At 34.3% G+C, this 16,169-nt stretch overlaps 1 protein-coding gene across 6 annotated transcripts in view; it reads right to left on the minus strand.

Moving 5' to 3' along the window:
* LOC130019812 (sodium channel protein type 3 subunit alpha) overlaps positions 1–16,169 on the minus strand; it is a 137,567-nt gene that overhangs the window by 107,188 nt on the left and 14,210 nt on the right. For all 6 annotated transcript variants that reach the window (XM_056110487.1, XM_056110486.1, XM_056110485.1 and 3 more), the window contains exon 2: positions 1,003–1,319. In XM_056110487.1, the coding sequence (XP_055966462.1) occupies positions 1,003–1,269 (267 nt within the window). In that variant the 5' untranslated portion in view covers positions 1,270–1,319. The remainder of the gene's footprint in view (positions 1–1,002; positions 1,320–16,169) is intronic.

The raw sequence follows: 16,169 nt of genomic DNA on the forward strand, positions 1-16,169 counted from the left end.
TTTACTAGCTTAATTAAAATCCTTAGCTATCAATTCATGGTGATATTGATGAATTTTAGTTTTCACTTAGAGCTGTTTTATTCTTCTGATTATGAGACATAAATTTTGGTCATCAAACACTAAAATACTTGAAACAGAATTATTCACACTTTTTGTTTCTTATAAAAAATTGTACGGTGGACTTCACTATGGAATTAACTAATTCTCCATAGTTATGTTCACAGTAAGACACAGTTATAACTGTAGATCTAAATCATATGCATATATATATATTTATACATAAACCTTGAGAGGCTAATTTTTTTTGTTTTTTGTTCTGGACAACTTTCCTCTTGGTTATGTTTTAACAATAAATTAGTGTTCAAGAATCTAGCCTTCCAAATTAAACAAAGTTAAGAAAAGTTTTCTATCAGACTCTCAGTTAGTGAACCATAAGATCAAACTGACTGACTGAAAGAAATGCTTCTCAATATATAATATTCCTATAGGAAAACACTAAGTATAAGATTACTCATATGCCCATTAAAACACAAATCCATTATCAAGTCAGTAAAAACTGATAAATTGGAAATACATCATTTCATAGCTTTTCTTTTGCTTAGTTCTCAGTCTTATTCATCATATAAATATGTCAACAACAGATAATTTGCTTTGTTAGTGTCAGTTTTAATTGTCTCTGAATCAATCGCTGTCAAATTGTATATATATAACATGCTCATTTTTAAATTTCTTTCAAGGTGTCTAAACTAGTTACTTCCTATAAATATTTCTATTTATAATAGCGTATATGAAAATATTGTATTATATTATGTTATAAATATGTTCACAATAAAAATACATGAAAATAGAAATATATTACAAAATCCTTATTAACAGGAAAATTACAAAGCAATATTTATGTGAGCCATAGAAAAGTCTATTAAAGTTGAGGGTGTAGTAGTATCATGGAACATATAAAATATCATTTAGCCATAGTTTCAGAAGTATAAAATCAAATCTTACTTTCTTATTGATATAGTATGGGTCCAGGTCCTCCAAGGGCTCTGACACCATCGCTGGAGGTATGTCTCCATAGATAAAAGGAAGGTTTTTTCCAGCTTCCAAGTCACTGTTGGGCTTTGGTTTGTTCTCATCATCATTGTCTTGTTCTTTTTTAGTAGGCTTCTTGGCTTTCTCTTCTGCAGCTCGTTTTTCAATAGCAGCAAGAGATTCTCTAGTAAAAAGTCGGAAGCTTTCAGGTCCCGGGGGTACCAGCAGTGCCTGTGCCATCTTTTCATCCTGCACATTTAATTACGTTGAGCTTCTTGCATAAGAATTGCCTACAATAAAAATTTTTAGTGAATGAGATTAGGAAAAAAATAATAAGAATTAAAAAACTTAACCCAAATATCCTTAATGTTTCTTTGCACCCAGGGATTACTCTGGGCTAACTTGGAGGATCATATTGTTGCTAGTGATTGAACCTGTATTGACTGAGTGCAAGACAATTACCTACCTGCTGTACTGTCACTATACCCCTTGCTTCTTTCATTATTTTTCTAAAAGTGTAAATAGAAGTCGTATCAAAATTTTAACTTGAAACGTCATTGTGTATAATTTTCAGTTAGCCAAGTTTATAAGTTTATTCAAGTCTGCATTAGGACCTTTGAACCAAGATATGTTGTAATATCCTTTTTGGTAAAATCAGAAATGTCAATAACGTTTATCAATAAAAGTTGCTTATGACCGATTATTCCTCTCTTTACTTCTTATATCACATCTCATCATTTCTCCAATAAAGAACTATGCATGAGAATGCCTTGGTAACATTCATTCCTGTCTCACAAAATCTCTGGACAAAAAGAAAGTTTGGCCTAGTTAGACTGTCTGGTAGGTGATCCATCTTTGGTCACTCTTTCACCAAAATGTGACCATCAAAAGGGAAGCCAAAGCTTTTATTTCTCCTTTTTGTTTTTGCACCTTGGGTCCTGCTTATGCATGTTCTGAAGCAATGAAGAATATATTTTCTTTATTTTCTTATCTCTGTTTTTCAATTGTTCCAAGAAAATTTTTTTACTATTCTGAATTTGCTAGTTGGTATAGTGGTTAAAAGCATAAAATGTGGAACAACACTCCATCTAAATCTTGGTTTTGTCACCTATGATTTGCATGAACTCTGCAAAATGTAACCCTCTCCTATTTCTGTATTAATCGGTAAAATGTGAATAATACAAGAATTCAGCTCACATGTTACTGTAAGGTCTTCATGTACATTCTTGTCTGATCCTATAGTTACTATCACTCTACAAATTGATTGAAATATTTAAACTTTGTTGTTGTACCTTCTATTTCCTGGTTTGATTTTTAAAATGTGATGTTTAAGTGAGTGTTTAGCATAGGTTCTATATTCTATACATGAACACACACACACACACACTCACACACATATGGAGGGATGGGAGAGTTCAATATGGTGTTTAGCACTATATTGGTGTTAGCCATCATAACTGAATTATCTTCAGTTTCTCTCATCATTTCCTCTGTTGTGGTTTCGAGCATCTTCATCTTGAATGTAAGTTACAATCTAAGTTACTCTCCTTTAAATAAGATGTTTACTGACTGGTTCTACAACTGTCACAGAGCTTTAGAAATGGCCTAACAAGAAAAGAGTACTGGGAAGCATCACACATGCCTGTTACCTGGCTGGAAGAGGAAAGAAAGGAGGCAAGCAATTGTGGTATGACCCTGCTCAACTTCCCAAAAGAAGAAAAACATTTCTCACCGTGGGAAATGTGACACAAAACTGTCAAAAATATAAGAAAGCAGTGACATATTTTTGAAACACAAGTTAACCTTTATTTTATTTTTCACTATGCCAAAATAAAATATTAAAAATCAAGTAGAAATAGAACCAGTAACAAGAAAAATACAATTGTGTACACCAGTCATCTTGTAGGATGATATATAAACATAGCATCGAAGTGATCATTAGAGTTATCTGTGACATTTTTCTATCCCCAGCCACCCACACTGCCTCTGCCTCCACACTTATTCTAGTCTCCATAGTAGTTTATCCCTAACGAACCTTCCAATTCTTAGCAGTTCATTGCACTGAAATTCTGAGCTTACAGCTGATAAATGCTAGATCTTATGGTAATAAGAAAAATAATACAGCTTACATTTTAAATTAATAACAATTATTTTCTCTCTGAATCTTACAATGACAAACTAGTAACTGTATAGCTTATTTTTATTAAATCATTATATATTTTATTTTATGGTAATTTTAAAGGTATAAATTTTATAAAACTTAGTACAATATTTGTTAAAATATTGTGCCATTTTCCATATAAATTTTTTGAGAGAAATTCAGATTTGTGGGAGTACTTTGGAATTATTTCTTAACTCCCTCAAGTGGTATTTGATTCAGAATATTTTAAAAGTTATTCTGCTAAAAAAATCAATCAGAAAATTGGTTTTTACTTTCTAAAATTATTTCAGACAGCACAAAGTGGAATTAATGTTTTCAGTCACTTTATGTTAATTGCAATGATCACATTGTCAACCAAGCTCTAGGAAATATGAAATAAATTTGCCTATGCAGACTCAGTACCCAAAGATGTGTAATTCTCTTGTCTTTTATTATTTCTCATGAACTGAATGGAAAAGTTTCCTCAGCAAGTGCTTAATGCTGATGAAACATCATGACAAATATTTTAAAATTCAATTCATTTCAATGAAAATGAATGCTTTCTTAGGAGAAATGAAAGGTGTTATTTATAATAAGCACTTGGTTAAACCAATTTTGGTTTTAAAGTTGACAACAAAATAAAAATATGCAGAAATCTGAATCAGAAATCTGGCTTGTACTGAGTTAGTCACTTAACAGTTGCCCCTAGATATCACTTAATCTTCTTCAACCAAATTGTTATTGAAGTACCTGATTATATATGTGGCTACACATCTTCATAAATAAATAAGTTATTTTATGTTAATTGGAATCTCTTGACTTGTAAATTCATTAATTTTAAAAAAGAAATTTGGTGAAAGTTCTTATGCAGAAACATTTTAACATTCTTCGTAGATTATATTCATTTCTCTGAGATTACATGCAATGAGTCACCATCACAAAATAATCAAAGTTCATTTTAAAAACATTCCTTTCACTTCTTGTTCACATGTGAAGCACTACACTAAAGTTTCAAAAGAAGTAAGGAAATACATTTGAAATTCCTTACTTGTGGCCCTAACGACCCTAAATCTAAAGAGACAGGCCAAAATGTCTTAGCTTTATCTCTCCAAGTTGACCTAGTTTCTGTCCAAAATTTAGAAAGACTGGGACGTTTACATCTACAGTGAGTGGAACATCCCCTAGGTTAACCTGCAGTGTTGCTGTTTAGAAACCTCTCATAGTTCTTTGACAGTTCTATTTTAATTCTTTTCCTCTTCTTTCCTGTTCTTTGTGAATTCATTATACATAGCTCTTACATAATTTTACATTCCTATTAGAGTAGAGTTTTAAAAATTAATTCTTACTGATGTATTGGTGTGGAATATATATTAGTAATGAATATATGTGCATAATATTTTATTAAAATACATCAAATTTAATATGCCAAATTTTATCCTGCCCTTGCAAGGATGAAAACGAAAGAAAAAATATCTCAGATCATCTCATGCCACTAAGAAGGGCATATATCAAAAAGACTGGAAACAATCAGAATTGGTAAGAAAGGTGGTGAAAAAGGAACCCTCTTGCACTATTGGTCAGGATGTTGTCTGGTTGAGTTTTATTGGCAAAAAGTATGAAGAATTCTCAGAAACTAACCAGAGTCACTGTGTTGGAGATTTAGTACAGGAGATAGGGAACTGGCCGATTCTGAATCAATTCCTGTTACTTTATTTGGTATCCCTGAGCCCTGCTTGGAGTGAGCCATGAGTGCATTGACAGGGAATAAATCCTGAGTAGCACTGTAGCTTTGTTCTCCCATTGTTCATTTATTTGCTTGAGTAGGCACCAGTAACATCTCCATTGTGAGACTTGTTACTGTTTTCGACATATCAAATAGTTACGGGTAGCTTGCCAGGCTTTGCCGGGCAGGTGCGATACTCTCGGTAGCTTTCCGGTCTCTCTGAGACGGGCAGAGGAATCGAACCCGGGTCGGCCGTGTGCAAGGCAAATGTCCTGCCTGCTGTGCTATTGCTCCATGGGGCATAGCCAAAAAACAAAACAAAACAAAAAGTACAGAATTTCTATATGACTAGAGATTCCACTTTTGTTGTTTACCCCCTAAACATGATGACACGCTATACAGGTATAAGAAAAGATGAAATCTTGCAGTTCACTGCAATACAGATGGGACTGGAAGGAATGATATGAGGCAGAATAAGTCAGAGGGAGGAGAAAAAAGCAGATTAGCTCACTCATCTACAGTAAATAGAGAAACAAAGCAAGGGAATAGACAGTATGGAACAATTACAAACACTTGGTCTTGGAATAAAGACTGAAATTGCCAGTCAGTTGGGAGAGAGTGAGTGGACTGAAATGGTGCACAAGAAGTAACATAAGGTCACTGGTGGTGGGTCTTAAACATTTTGGTGGTGGTAAGGTGCAGTAACCATGTACATCAAAGTCATTAGCAATAGCAATATTGTAATTATGTTGTCTAAACTACAGAAACAGTATATTTTTAAATGAGCAGGGACAGAGACTTATAAAGGAGTGAAAGCACTTGCCTTTTATGACACTGAACCTAATTTGATTTTGATACCATATGGTCCCCCAACCACCACCAGGCAAAGATCATTGAGCACAAATCTGAGACTAACCCCTAGCGTTGACTGGTGTGGTCCAAACCCTCATCCCACAAAGAATAATCCCAGCAGATAATTCTTTTGATCAAAAATTAAAGTGTTTGAATGTTTGTGTGCAAGTAAAGCAAAACAAATACATTTCTTTATATATAAAAATATATTATATGTAAAGGCTATAGAATTTCAAATCTGGAAGGAATGTTGTCATCTCTCAGCAGGAAATATTTATTAAGAAAACAACTCTGCTCTTAATGGCGCTGGAAGTCCTGTGGGAGAGGAAGGTGTTATTCAAATAATAGTAATGCAACCATGTACAGCTGGCTACTGTCTGTGGGTCATAAAAATAAATAATTTATTCTGCCCATGGGAGGGGACAGGGTATGGTTCAAGGAAGTTTCCCTGAGGAAGTGATGTTGGCTTCAGTTTTCTATAGTAGTTTTATATAGTTTACATAGTTTTATATAGTTTGGGTGGTGTTAATTGAAGGAGTATGGCAAGGAAGATATTGCTGTAGCTATATGTTGGGCATAGAGTCAGCAATGTAGAAGTTCAACAAACAGAACGATGAAGGAGAGTCTGGGAGAAATACAAGTGGTTAATCATTGCTGGAGAACAGTCTGCACAGGAAAATCATGGCAAGAGAAAGGATTGGTAATTAAGTATGCTGTAGACCACCGAAGTCTACTATAGCACTGAAGGCAAATAGCAGGAACAATCTGAAGATTCAAATATGGAAAGAGAAAAAAGTGCAGATAGGTACAGGGTGAACCTGGGGCAACAGTCTCAAGGTATTTTAGTTTCCTTTATTTCATATTGATTAGTTAAAATTCATTACTCATTTTTATATGGGGAAATCTATTTATCCACACACGCTAAGCTAAAAATTCACTGTCACTGTCACTGTCCTCCCGTTGTTCATTGATTTGCTCAAGCGGGCCCAGTAACGTCTCCACTGTGACACTTGTTACTGTGTTTGGCATATCGAATACACCACAGATAGCTTGCCAGGCTTTGCCCTGCAGGCGAGATACTTTCAGTAGCTTGCTGGGCTCTCCGAGAGGGGCGGAGGACTCGAACTCGGGTCAGCCATGTTGGCTGCATGCAAGGCAAACGCCCTACCTGCTGTGCTATTGCTCCAGCCCAAGCTAAAAATTAGAATAGAAAATTAGAAAAGAATGACATGCATATTTACATACAATATAAATTTACATATAAAGCAGATTTTAGGAAAAATTACTATATCATCCCAAATGAAGAGAGTGAAAATTCTCAGCTTTTCATTTCATTTCCCATTATTGGAATACAGTTAAACACAGTTACATTTTCATGTCTGTGTCTGATTTTAATCTGATTTAAGTACATAGATAAAATAGCTGTGGGTTGTGTTGTGTGTGTGTGTGTGTCAGGAAAAGGAAGTAAGTAGTGTTTTAAGTGCCTAATCAAGGAATCATGAATATATCTGACACTGAAACTATAAATAATAGCTTCTTAGTTTCAATATGTTATCTAAAACCATATTAGTGAGCTATTGATTAATCATAGGAACACTGCTATGCTGATTTGCAATTTTTTTTTTTTTTTTGCTTTTTGGGTCACACCCAGCAATGCACAGTGGTTATTCCTGAATTCCTGTCTCATGCACTCAGGAATTATTCCTGGTGATGCTAGGGGGACCATATGGGATGCTAGGAATGGAACCTGGGTTGGCCGCATGCAAGTACAAGGCAAATGTCCTAACTGCTGTGCTATCGCTCCAGCCACTGATTTGCAATTTTTGACAAATTATGTTCTACACATTTATTTAAACTACATTTATTAGTATCACCATTAATTTCAACAGAAAAATAGCACTGTATCAGGAGGCTGTCACTTTCCCAGTGACAGGTAAAGGTTCTCCAAAATTCCACTTTCCACTTGAAAGCTTCCATTTTAACACTGACAATAAATGGTGTCATTTGCTTTTCCTGGAGTGACAGGCTTTTCCTCAGCTCATTTTTGAGAGTATATATGACAAATACCTGAAGATGAATAGCCATAGTTTGTTTGTCTGTTCTTCTTTCAAACAAAAGTGGTGTTCCTGGTGGGGAGCAGGTGAGGGAGCATAAGGGCGGGGGCAGGGGGGAGTGTCTTATTCAACTCTTCACTCACACAATCACACAAGTGCTTCCCCTGAGACACCACAATGCTTCAGGATACCCTCAGTAAGTTTTCTTCCTATGATATTCCTGCATTAAATCTGACCCCAATAAGCATGTACTTTAAAATCTTGTATCATAAACATATGCGTTTTGTATTATAGACATACAATTTTGTATCAAAACGCCTGCTAAGGCTTTAGTAGTTTTTAAGCGGGTAACTTTTGCACTTGCATTGAAAATGCCGAAGCAGGAAGAAGGAAAAAGAAGGTAAATGATATCTTGGTATTATCAGGAAAAGAGTAGACTTCTCCACCCCTCCATTCCCAAAAGGCTCAGGAATCCCCAGTTGTCTACAAGCCACACTTTGAGAACAGCTGCTAGAGAAGAAAGCAGATGGACACCGGGACTCTAAAGGAGAGGGCAAGGGGATCCAATTACAGCTCCTTTTAGGGGCACAGCCAAGGCAAGCAGAACACACAAAGGCCTGACTCTGCTGAGTTCTCACAGCTTGACCTTGAACAAATTCTTTTTCATTCTTTCTGATCTTCAGGTTTTCTATCTGCATAATGGAGATAGGCAAGGTAACAATGGCGAATTCTTCCAACAATTAAGATGTCATTTAAATAGAAAAGTGTACCTAGTAGAAGATCATAGATCTAGGGAGAAAATGAACTGTGAACAGATGTTGTAGTTGAGATAAAATAGGAGAGAGAAAATCAGTGACTTTTGTGAGGGACTTGATATGAAAGGTGAAGAATTCAGGGGTTAAGCTCATTCACAGGTTTTTGGCTTAAGCCACCAGTCCTCATTAACCTAACAGAGAAGTGAAGATGGTTTGTAGGGCATACAAAGAAATTCTGTTTGGGACTTACTTAGTTTGAGATGCCTGTTAGACAACTGTGTGTGTAATTAAAATATAGGTCTGAGAATCAGAAAAGCTGCCTGGGCTGGGAAACTGATGACGAAGGAGTTGCTGTTTGATACTGAAGCTAAGAATATGCATCGTATTGTCCAGGGGAGAAGTGGAAGGATGAAGAAGTGGTGACTATTCCTGTGATCACAATTTTGAGAGAGAGAGAAAATAGAGGATATTTGAAAATTAAGTTAGGAGCATTATATAAGTAAGTAAGTAAAGGCCCTCCCGTTGATCGTTGATTTGCTCAAGCGGGCCCAGTAATGTCTCCATTGGAGACTTTGTTGTTACTGTGTTTGGCATATAGATGCCAAAAAGATGAATTTTCAAGATGTTAAAAAAAAAAGAAATAACTGGACTGGACATTTAGTCCACGTCCTGCCTCTTAAAGAAATGAAAATCAGGCCCGAAGAACTAAGTAATCTTCACTGCAATGTACGCTGGCAAAAATTTTGCTCTGAGAAAAGAATTTCCCACATGTTCTATTCTTGATGGATTTTCTTCTATTACAGCTGACACTTTTATCTTGAATTTGCTATTGTGTGATTTGATTTTAAAACCTGAGTTCTATACAAATAACTATAAAAATAGATTTGTATAGCTCAATTCAATTTTCTGAGTTTACATATCTGTACACTGTGATACCAACATTATGTTCTGAAACCACAAGAAGGAAACAAATACAATGTGTACAAAACTAGTATTTGTTAATGAATCAAAATCAGAGAAAAAAATGGTAAAGATTTTGGATGTGATATGGCATCACAAAGAAAATATTTTTATTTTTTCACTAGTCACATAATAAAAATGAATTCTTATCTTGCCTCATCTTTATAACAGGAATTTGGTAAATTGTGTTGGTCTAGAACCAATAGTATATCAATAGTCTTTTCTTTCTCTCTAAGTAGGGTTTTTTAATGATTATATTACAGACAAAATCAATTAGTTCTAGTCTGTTCCCATAGAAACAAAACTAGGCCGAGGGCTATACATTTGTCAACTTCAAGGATGAAAAGTTGCTCCGTGTCATACAACTTGAGGGATCAGGGAAAAAAATTCTATGATACATTTTATGTCCTTGATGAGAGCAAGCTGTCAGGGATAGATCATTTCATTACTCAAAAAGGGAAGCTGAGTGTTTTGGTGTCAACGAAAAGAATTATTATAGTAAAGACATAAAATATAAGGCGAGATGATTCTGTTAATTATCCTAGTTTAGATAGTTATCAACATTTTCTGAAACAACTTTAATTTTTGGTTAATTATTTTCTAGTACTTATAGAGGTAACAAAGTATAATATTTTATTTAAGGCACACAAAGAGCATTAAGCACATTACAAGCTTTATACATCTACATTTCTAAGAAGTGCTACTTCTCTCTCCTGTTGACAAGCCAACATATTAGTGCTATCACTAAATGTTCTCAAAATCATAATTATATATCTGTTTGGTGTGCTTACCTAATTAATCGAATAATGTAAAAATAATAGATAAACTAAGTCAAATTATTACTTTTTTGACATTCTATAATGTAATTCATGTATTTAATTGTTATTTTAATCTCATGAGATAAGTACCATTATTTGTCCTATTTTGAAAATTGAAAAAAATATTTCTAAGTGTAGGGAGGTTAATAAACCTAGAACAATGACATCGCAAGGCCATATAAATAAAAATGTCAAATACAAATAAAATGTAATAAACACTTATTACATTTAATACTGTATTTTTTATAATTGTTTTAAATAAGATATTTTATTTCTGTCTTTATGTGGGCTCAACATGTATCTAAAATGAAAAAAAATGGCTGAAAGCAAAATTGTGTGCACATATGTGTTTAGATAATGTTTTTCCTTTTGCATATAATAACATGCTCTTAGAGAATTGTGTCCTCTGTAACTTTATCCTTATTAAATAGCGCTATTCTTCAAGAGAGAAGTACTAATAAGCTAAAATTTATAACATACAAATCAATATTATTGGTGCTATAGCGTCTTTATTTTCCTATAGAATATTTACAAAAAGGAGTAATTATTGTGTTTTACATTTTTTTCCACATCATACATCTCTAAACCTCTCACCAATCATTAGTTAATGAATAGATATTGAACTAATTCTGTTCAACAGTGTATGAGGGTAGGTTTACCTAATAGGTATTTGTAAATAATTCTTCATCCCTAAGGAAGAGGTTGAGGAGGAGACAGAATTCTCTGTCCTCCGGACCTTATTGCTTTGTGTATGATATATGTATGACACTACTTCAGTTAGTGGATAACTAGAAGAAATGTCATTTTGTGGGCAAAACTGACACATTTGAGGGTGGTAGATCACAGAGATAGATCTTCTCTGAGTGGTTGATGGGTTTCTCAGCTCTTGCATTAAAAAAACCTCTGTACTACTTGTTCTGTTCAACAACATCCTTCTTGATAAATACAGTTTCAGACAGCACTTCTAGTTAGTTGCAGCTGACATGCCAAATAAATTATACTGGTGGTTGATTAAAAAAAGTGCCAATGCAAAAGCCAGCCTCAACCAAAAGCTAACCCCATATTTGAATGTACTTTAGCCCCATACAAACAGGTGAACTATGGGTCCAGTTACCAAATGGATGTAATAAAATACATACTTATATGTTTTATGAAATATGCAGGATGCACATCTCTCTTAAAAAAGAAGGAAAAATAGCTGTTTCATCTCTCTTATATTGATAGCATTTGGCACTGTTCCATTCCCCGAGGCCACCTCTGCTGTATGTGTTTGTCTCTTTGGAGGAACAAACTATAGAGTAAGGAAATCATCCTTCTGCCTTCTTCACCCCCTTTTCATATACAAAAGTTGTCTTCTAGAATAGAGTTTTTCTTCTTTTTCACACATATAAACACACCCACTAGTAGTTTAGCTAGCTGATATACTCACAGCAACTTTTTCTGGCAAGTCACAGGCCAGGCCACTTTTAGGAATTGGTTCTTAAACTATCCTTAAAAGGTATTTTTGGTTTTATTCAAGTCAGCCACTTTGCCACAAATCTTTGACAGATATCCCATTCCTGATGAACTTGGCATTAGTTTTCTTGGTACATAATCTATACAGAAAGGGAACTCAGGTAATGGTAGGCCAGCATCTTTGGAATTTGCTCTGACCTCAGTGTTCTGGCTCTGGGTTTGGATTTTTGAATCGTACTTACATTGTAAACTAAATCGAGATAACAAGATTGATGCAAGGAGGATTGTCTTATAGCTGAAAGCAGCACACCTGTTATTTTCAAGAATTGACAGAATGGATACCACTGCCATGATCCTGGAGTGGGAATAGGATCTCCTTCCTCATTTGCTCAACAATTGTAATTACTTAATTCATTTGATTTTATTGAAGGCTGCTGGACTCCCAGCACCTTACTTTTCTTTATCTTCTACTTCCTTCCTTCTGCTCTGCTTTTCTCTTCCCCACTTATTTCTTTTCTTCAAATAGGAAGACCAAACATGTAGACTAGTAGAAAGTATGGTCCACAGTGGTGGCATGAGTCATTAGGTCCTTTTCTTCTCCTACTAAAAGCCTATTTGATTGGTTGACTTAGATAAGATTAGAGAAAATCTTTTTTAAGGACAGAATACTAAGAGAAAATTTCAGACAAGAGTTCAAAAGCCAGTATGCTGTCAAAGTTTAATATATACTTGAATATAATTTATAATCTGATATCATATTACCTTTAGCTGAAACTAAATTGCCTAATTCAATTCATTAATAATTATTTCAAAGGACAATAGATATAATTAAAAATAAGCAATTCACATTTAAATCAAATCTACTTCAATTTGTTTATAGAGGAAATACATTTTATGACACTGGTTCCAAATTCAGGGTTGGGGGGAGTGTGAGAGTATTTTTTCTATCCCACTTACCTACAAGAAATAGTAGTGATTTCTACATATGATTCCATGATGCATATTTAGATCCCAAATTTCAAGTTGCATTATATCTTAATAATATTTCCATCACAGCTATCTTTAAGGGTAGACCACAGTTTACAGATTTCCATGATATAAAATTGGATTACTTGAGCAGAAAAAAGAAAGGGTTCTTTGAAGCACTTCAGAACTTTAGATGGGATAAAAAATCACTTGGGCTACTCCCTACAGATGCTGATTTCTAGGTTTAATCTCTCTGAAGATTTTGAAAAGATACTAATAATTTTTTTAAAAAGTCTGGGACAAGACCCAGAACTCTGAATTTTGAACAAGCTTCTAAAATAAATTTGGTGCAAATAGCACATATAGTACATCTGAGAAAAGCTCCACTAAATGAAAAGAAGAGAGGTTACTAGGAATTATGAGATGGATATTTCATATGATCATGACTGGAATTTAGTTCTAATGCTCTCAATAGGCTAAAAATAAAAATAAGGAACCATACATTGATAACAAGCTTTTACCTTAAGGTAAAAAATATCTTATAGATATCTTATAGTGAACTTAATGAAATATGGTTGCTTATATAAGTTTCAGGTACTCCTGAAACTTATATAATGATATAATGCATTGTTGCTTCAATATATATATATATTTTAAAGGTGTTTATAAAAGACAAATTTTCTTTAAGAATTAAACTGAGGGAAGAAATTTTTCTTAGACAATAGCATAATAGAAACTAGGTAACATGCTCAACAAATGTCTTAAATTAAATTTCACAAAAGACCCATAAAAATTTAATCAAGTAAGTCTTCTACTGATGGCTAAAATTAAACAGTGAATTTCATTTAGGAGGTGAGGAGATAAGATGTTTCAGAAATTTTACTTTTAGATCATCTAAGCATTGTGTCTGAAGATCTCTCCAAATGGACTGTATTTTGAAATAATATTAATAAGATCATAACATTTTGAAAATTAAGGGAAAATTCTTCACTCTAGAGATGAGGAAGTGGTAACTCAAAATGTGAAAACCTAGGCTTTATCCTGAAAAGAAGTGTCACAGCCAAGGAACATTGGAAAAAAACTGTTTTAAATGTATTTTTTCTTACCCAGATTCTACTTTTACAATTAGACTTTTATAGTCAGTAAACAACTGAACTTTAACTGTTTATATTCTCTCTTGTGTTATTTTATTTTTTCTGTCAAGTTATTCTTTCAGTCTTCTAGATCAAAGTGCTTTTTAAATTATTTTCTGACTCTGACCTTATTGTTTTAACTGTCATTTGACGTCTTTATTCTTTAAATCTATTTTTAATTCAATGCGTCTTCCTTTATGTGACAAGATGACACACCTATTCCAGAATTTTCCAGATCAACACTAAGTCAAGATTAGGTTGTGAAATTTTGGGAATTCAGAAGTCTGTGCAAGGGCTCAAGCAACCCAAAGCTGCTCACTGAGAAGCTAACAGGCTTTGCCAGCAGGTGCCTGGCAACATTTCCCCACAGAGAAAGAGCAGCCTTTCATCTGGGTAGGAATGTTGGTTGGCTCCATAGTGTCTGCAACTATCCTACTCTATTAGCTCCAATGACTAAATCACCAAGATTTATGAAGCAGCATACTGAAAGTCTCTCTAGAAAGTAAATTATACATTTATTTTGAGGCCAGGAGTCTCAGAGTTAAATGTGCATTTTAATAGTATGACTTTATTCATCCAGTTATCTGTTTGTTTTTACCTGGTGGTGCTCAGTTATCAATTCTGGCTCTGTGTTCAGGAATCAATCCTAGTGGTGCTCAGAGGAACCATTTACAAGCAAACATACTACCCACTGTACTACCTATCCAGCCCTATTAAGCCTGGTTTAACAAACTTTCTCATTTTTCTTTTCTTTAACTTCCTATTATGCATGGATTTTTTTAAAAAAAGTAATACTATTTTATATGAAGAGGTATGATCTAACAAAAAGTCAAACTCAGAAGCTGGAATGATAATATAGTGGATAAGACATTTGCCTTGCACGTGATCTGAGCAACATCAGAAGTAATCCCTGAGCACAGTCAAGTATGGCCCCCAAACAAAACAAAACAAAACAAAACAACAAAAAAGTGAAATGCCTTTGCATTGTTTAAAAGATGAATTTTCCTTAATTATAAATTCATCCTTCCTACAAATAATCCATTTTATCAGGATCTCTGTATCAATGTATCAATGGAAATGTATGTTAAGAATTGAATTTGGAATTTCAGTATCAGTTATCATGAAGATGAAAAGGATCTTTCAGGCCTTCTAGTTTTTCGAACTGAAATTATAGTGGTGGTCTTTAAATTTTACTACCGGAATTATACGGTGGGGGATTTCAGTTAAAATATACCTTGATGAGTCTTATCTTGTATTTATGACAAACACACAAGTGCCACTTCTACTGCTGGCTCAGGGATTACTTTTTACAAGACGAGCTTATCCCATCCACAATTTTATGACTTGTTCAATGTTGGGAATAAATGCACCCAACATATTGCTCTCATTTTTATGGTTTCTCAAAGATTTTCAAGGCTATTTCTCATGGTTCCCTCAGTCTCATTTGTTCTTTGATTTAATATCCTGTGGTGTAATTTCTCTAAACCTGGAACCTTGAAATGATTTATGAAGTATTTTACCAAAGCCTGCAATAGCTTCTTAACAATCTCCCTGCTTCCAGCTTGACTTTCAGAGAGTCTATTTTCACACCAGCAGTTAGAGTGATTCGGAGAGAATAGAAATCAAATTATGTCATTCATCTGCCCAGATACCTCCAGGAGCACAACAGAGGAAAAAGGCCCCCATCCTCACCATCACCTACAAGACCAATGATAAGGCTCTCCAGTTGCCCAGCTAGAGTTATCTCTACTCTCACTCTCCTGCAGCAAAGCTGGCTTATGACTGACCTCTACACCTGCCAAACACAGATTATTCACTCTCTCAGGAATGTTCTTCTAAATAGCTGAATAATAACTCTTTACTCTCCTTCAAGCCTTGGCCAATTATTTTTTCTTTATGAAAGGGATCTACAAAACTTTCCACAGCTCCATACCCAGTACTACTGATAAAGAGCTTATCACCTTACTAGGTCCTATGTAGTACTTTCAATGTTTTTTCTTCATTTTATTTCTCTACTGAATAGAACATGATTACTGGGATATTCACCTTTTTTGTCTATTCTATTCACCCAAGTAACTGAAATAGTGCATAGCACATAAAAGCAATAATTCATTTTTTTCTAAAAAACTTTACTTTTAATTTCATTTACTGTTTGGATATTTAGCCCTTCAGCCCTCTTTGGAAAGGTATGTGTTCTATTTAATGTTGATAATAACAAAATCTGGGAAAAAAATCTAAAATTCCCTATATCAAATACGTAAGGTAAATTTATTTTATAGATAAT

The sequence above is a fragment of the Sorex fumeus genome, unplaced genomic scaffold (genome assembly GCF_029834395.1).
Source record: "Sorex fumeus unplaced genomic scaffold, SorFum_2.1 ptg000009l, whole genome shotgun sequence".
NCBI classification, from domain to species: Eukaryota; Metazoa; Chordata; class Mammalia; order Eulipotyphla; family Soricidae; genus Sorex; species Sorex fumeus.